The following is a 6118-nucleotide window of genomic DNA, read 5'->3' on the forward strand; positions in this document are numbered from 1 at the left end:
ATACGGCAAATATAGTTATTTTTATCTACTATATATATATATATATATGACTCTGGCCGTTCAAACCAGGTTTGTGACAGGACATTTTTTGTATTTTAAGTATGTTAATCAGTATGTTAAGACTAAGAGCATTTTAAAATAAACATTTAATTGTTAAAATTGGGAAAATTATTTGTAGATGGCAAGGAAAGACAACATTAACTTTGAAATTACTATACTGAACAAAATTATAAACGCAACACTTTTGTTTTTGCCCCCATTTTTCATGAGCTGAACTTAAAGATCTAAGACTTTGTGAGGTGGATGGATTATCTCGGCAAAGGAGAAGTGTTCACTAACACAGATTTAGACAGATTTGTGAACAATATTTGAGAGAAATAGGCCTTTTGTGTACATAGAAAAAGTCTTAGATCTTTGAGTTCAGCTGATGAAAAATGGGGGCAAAAACAAAAGTGTTGCGTTTATAATTTTGTTCAGTGTTAGTTTTGTTTCCTTCTCATGATGAGGGCATTTTTATTGTTTGTTTTAAGCAAAATATAAAAATGGTCCAGACTTCAAGAGGAAAACTCTGACCTTCTGCCTTACATATGTATCTAAATGTAAAAAATAATAATAGCTTGATAAAACATCTGATATTATCTCTTAATATTCATATTTTATATGGCTTTTTTTTTAAATGACCAAAAGGTATTTTTATAGTTTTAGTTAACAATAACAACTCTGAGGCACTGTACAACTTCTCTGTGCATTAAATACAATTCATCTGGCCTGTTGATTTAATTAGACACGTACACACAAAATGTGCCCACAGAGTGCATGTTTTGGCACGTCTCATTCCCATGAAGAACTTGAGCTTCACTTCACAGGCTCAAATGCCAGAGAGATCTGTGACATTTTAACAGCCGTCCGTGAGCCAAATACGCTGCCCTTTGTCACGGCTCTCACTGACACAGTAAACTGATTGGATGCTGATTCTACTTGTTACTATGCTTTCGCATCTCAGGCCTACAGCTGGCCAGTGTCCTTGGTTGTCTCTAGGGTATGTGTTTTATAGGCTTGTTAACCACACTGCATAACAAGAAATGAGGCAACAGAATGATAAAAGTTTGATTTTATGATATAAACCAGAGCTGGAACCACTATGTCTTTCATTAAAGCACTTACGCTACAGAATTTATAGGGTTCTATTTCGAGACTGACAATTTCAAACATTTCCGCACTGTTTTTTCATGAAGAACTTTCATTAAAAATCTTTCAGTGCGACAGTACTCCATTTTATTAATTGCATTGCTCAAATCCCATTACACATACAGCAGATTTATGCATGTCATCCTACTGTAAAGCTCACATTTATTCTCATCCTGATATTAAATGTCTCAGAGATAAATCACTGTCAGGGCCTCATTTAGCATTTGGCCACCAAGGACGGAGAAGGTGACGGCAGATTTGGGTGGACTGGATCTCTCTCGATGTCTGGTTTATTAAATGATGCACAGTTATTTGAGACCTGAGAGCTTCCTGTATGAAAAGCAAAAGTTGTCTGTGGTCTGCATCCACTAGGAGAGTCTGTGGGAGTCCTATACAGAACTACAGATACTTGGTGCTCAGCCTTTTCTGGTAGACTCCTCACAGGATGTGAAAGTCCACAAAGACATCGTGCTCAAAGCTTTATGCAGTTCCTCTGCCAAAAAGAAAGCATGAGGTGGTCCTATACGCAGCAGTTAGCTGTGTACATAGACATAGACAGTGTTTAGACTGGAACTTACTGTCTGCACACTTCACAAAGGTCTTAATTCACAATGGGACAAGAGTGTATGTAGAGCATAACATTCTAGTAGCTCTTAGTAGTTTATTTGAATTATTTATTTTTTACTGAATAATTCATGCCGTTCGGTAAAATGAGCAGTTCTTAAACGTCAGCTTAAGTTTTGTTGATCTGAATAGAACACTTTACAGAAATACTGTGTCTACAGCACAAAACATTTAGAGTGATCAGTGTAATTTTGATTCCAAAACAAATGACTCTTATGAATCAGTTTTTATTAATGAATCAAAAGCATACTGCATGGCAAGTTCTTTTTAGTGAATCAAAAACACATGAATGATTCATTTGCAGTGGTTACTGATTCAATCAGACTCACTTTCTGTTATTACTGAGTTATTACTTTAGTTATTACTTTAGAGATAGTATCATTACTTTTCATGTTTATCAATAATCCTAACAGAAATATAAAACACAAAATAACAAAAATATAAAAATCGAATCTAAAATAATTATAATTATCTAAAGGATTAATAAGAAGTCACTGTGTAAGCACACCTTTTGAAAGAATTGTTTTAAATGCATTTCTTCTGTGTAGGTCAGAGATTATCTCATCATCAGACAGCTGAGGACAGCAAAATGCAACAAGATTTGCATTTCGTTTTTACAAAAAAGAATCTTTAACAGAAATGTTAAGAACGGTCCCTTACAATCATTCAAATTCTACATGTTGCCAGTAATCTGCACTAGCTGCATATCATTTAAAAAAAGGATATGTTCTACTTCTCCAGTTGTACTATAATGTATTTAAAAGCAATGACAGTATCATCTTGAGCATCATAGCTAGTGTATCACTGGAACAAGAACAAGCTTGTGCGGCTGGAATAGATGACTTAAATGGCTACATTCATCAGGCGTGAGCTAAAACAGAGGTTTTCAGCCTTACCCCCACTGAGCATCAGCGCACACTTGCATGTGCAGTTGTCATTGTCCATGTCTTTAGTGCTGAAGTCAGCGCCGTGGATTGCCAGACTGCTCTGTCTGCCCGCCGTCCCGCTGTGGCTCTTCAGGAACAACCTGAGACAGAGGGAGGACAAGGAAGAAGAGAGGAAATAAAAACACAGAGAAAGACTTTTAAAAAAGGAGGCCGTGGACAAGAATAATGACTGCCAGAAACATCCGTGATTGATTTATGCAGATTACCTTCACACTCATGACCCATTCTTTAGAGTTAGCATCAGTTTTTAAACATATTGGCCTGGAAACTCCATACTATTTAATACGGAACACAAAGCACACGTAGAAACCACACAGAGTATGTAACTCAACTCCAGCCATCTACACATGAAGATTTCAACCGCAAATTCACAACCCTCACTTAATGCAGGCTTGGGTCCAAATGCTTAATTTTATGCAGCACTGACGCCCAGAATTTGGTGGTTTGAAGTGCGGCTTTTGATTTTCCCATCTTGCTTCATTGTGTCACCAATAGTTCTGCCCAAGGTCTTAACCTGAGGGTTATTACCCCTCCGACTATTTTATTTATTTTTTTATCCAAAGTGTCATACTCAAGCCAAAAAACTATACTGCATGGGCATGTCAGCAATGAAAGGAACACCAAATGAAACATGTTCGGCCCCACAAAATCATTTCCTGAAAGTCATCGCCACAAATAAGATCAGACAGTAGAGAGTGAGCTTTATAAATCTCTTTTAAGATGAATCTTGGAAAGCGACTTGGAAAATATATTTTTGGTTACGCTTTTAGGGATGTTCACAGAGGCCAAATGATGCAACAACAGGCTTTAGAGGCCAAGTGGGTGATTGTCGTTCTTATTGTTAAGTGGTATTTTTTTTTTTATTAAATTTTTTGTTCCTCACACTTCATCCATCTCATAGACTCTCTTATAACAAGCTATGTAATAATTTTAAAGCCACCCACATCAAATATCAGTTGCAAACTTTGTTCGGTGACATCATGTTCATTAAGATGAAGTGCATTGTTGCGGTCTCTAAACAAAGATAAATGGACTGGTTGTCTGTGGTTTCCAGATATGCTCGATACCAAACCAACGTATTTTGTTTTTCGCTGACACTAAAGACTACATTTTAACAGCCATTTTATAAGACACAAACACAATACTGATCTTACTCATTCAGAATGACTGCATGCTTCATTTACTATACACAGTTTCTGTCATACTGTGTAAGATGTCAAATTTATCAAGCTTCAGTTTTTATGAGGAAATAAACTTTCAGGATGTCCTCAGAGTTTGAATAGCAGACACAAACATGTTGCTGCATAATTTGACTTGCGAATTGCATTTCTGTAATGAGTTCACTACTTCATAGACCATAGACAGATGATAAAAATTTATTCATTTAAATTATGATTTAAAAAAAAGGTTTTTATTACAATTAAAATCACTATTCCAACATACCTAGCCAAAATGCAAAACCATTATAAAAAATGTAACCAAATACTTTATATTCAATATAGATTAAGAGCATAACAAGTGTACATTAAAACACTGACACTTTCCAAAATATAAAAGTTATTTCCAAAACAAATTTTGTCTTATGCAGTGATCGCCATAGAGTAAATCACCACAAAAACCAGGTGAATAAACACACACCTACTCATCTCCAGTCAGTGTAGTTTCAAGTAGGCCAATTAAATGTGTCCCAATTCACAAAATAGCAACATACTTAAGTCCTGTGCGTCCAGTTACTGTTGTCCCACTAATGTCATGTCATGCTACGGCCTTTGTTTCAATCTGAACTCAAACATCTGCATGGCCAACACAGAATATCCTTCCTCTAGGCTTGTTTTCATCAGCCTCAATGAACTATTGCTGAATCAGTCCAAGCCTTATTTGGAAAAGCTGTGATGAAAACTGAGAATGGAATGAGATTTATTTGGTGTTGCACAACAGCACCCTGAGGGAAGTGTTCTGGTGTCCGGTCATTTTATTTTCATAATCTGAAATGATGGCAGTTTGGTAATGTTCCTCTCTGGATATGTGATGTTTATTCTGAGTAAAAGAGGATGTATGGATGTGTTTTTCCTAGTTGAAATCATGTTCATCAGATGAACATGCTCCAAAACCTAAACTATTATTCTGGAACACAGACTAAAAGAGGGCAGGAAGCAAATACACAGTCCTTTCACAGTACAGCAGCTGAAAAACAAAAACCTGAGTGCTTTAAGTCACACGTGCCATAGGGGTCCATACGTCAGAGCCTCTTGCCAAAGACTGAAAATAAAAAGTCTTATATATTGTTTTCTCTCTGCAGCTGCGGGACATGTCAAAACCCTTCCTAGTTTTGTGTGATAAGTGTGAGGCCCACTCCTGAGAGGAACCCACAGTTAGCTCCTGCCATCCCCCTTTAATCTGTCAGATCCCATCTGAAACATGCAACGATCCTGCAGAGGTAATATTTCTTTAATTTGGTAATGTTAGTGTAGAATTTAAGTCTCTGGAAACATGAAATATACAGCACCTTAAAGATACTCTAATGACAGTTACTGCACCCTTTTCCTTGCCCAAAACAGCTTAAAGTTTCATTTTCATCTAGAAGGTGAAACTGATAATTCACAGTTACTACTTTTTGACCTTCATCTGGATACAGCATCGAGCAAATAATGTACACAATTTGGCTGTCAATAAAGGAGACCTTTGAAATTTGTCTGTGCACCCTTTTGCTGAGCACTTTGGAAGAACCTTGTGATATTGATAGTATACACTTTTAATGCCTCAGCAGAGAGTGCCAAGACCTCCAAACAAAATTCACACCAGACACAGCTGAAGAGATCTTTGCAAAATCTGTGGATTTAAAACTTGGCTGGACGAAAGATATTAAATCAAGAACATTTCATCTGCTTCAAAAACAAATTAATACTGTAGCACCAAGTTTTTTCAGGATGTGAAAAGCAGGCATTTCTTGCTGTATAACCTCACTTGAATCTGTGCATATACTCAAATCACTCTTGGCCTGGATTGTGACATTAGTCACATTTCAGGTACAGTATACATGCTTGACTGAAGCTACAAGGCAAATGAACATGTTTAAGGCGCATTTTCAGTTTTAAAGCTTCAAAATCCTGTCAACCTCACTGTCGTCGTTATTTGTCAGGTCAGGTGATACTTTAATTTTAAAACCAAACAAAACCAAGCAAAAACCCAAACCAAACAAAAAACACAAAAAAGTTGTTGTGCCTCATTGTGAACAAAAACACACTAAACAAAAACAACAGAAAACAAAACATACAAAAAACGAAAACAACACACACACACACACACACACACACACACACACACACACACACACACACACACACACACGATAAAGATGC

The 6118-nt window shown here is 36.6% G+C and overlaps 1 protein-coding gene across 1 annotated transcript in view; it reads right to left on the reverse strand.

Moving 5' to 3' along the window:
• Positions 1-6118, reverse strand: part of LOC107592975 (angiopoietin-1-like) — a 58820-nt gene that overhangs the window by 2015 nt on the left and 50687 nt on the right. The window contains exon 6 of the mRNA XM_016282558.1: positions 2709-2839. Within this exon, the coding sequence (XP_016138044.1) occupies positions 2709-2839 (131 nt within the window). The remainder of the gene's footprint in view (positions 1-2708; positions 2840-6118) is intronic.

This window comes from Sinocyclocheilus grahami, unplaced genomic scaffold, assembly GCF_001515645.1.
Source record: "Sinocyclocheilus grahami isolate Dianchi unplaced genomic scaffold, SAMN03320097.WGS_v1.1 scaffold161.1, whole genome shotgun sequence".
Taxonomy (NCBI): domain Eukaryota; kingdom Metazoa; phylum Chordata; class Actinopteri; order Cypriniformes; family Cyprinidae; genus Sinocyclocheilus; species Sinocyclocheilus grahami.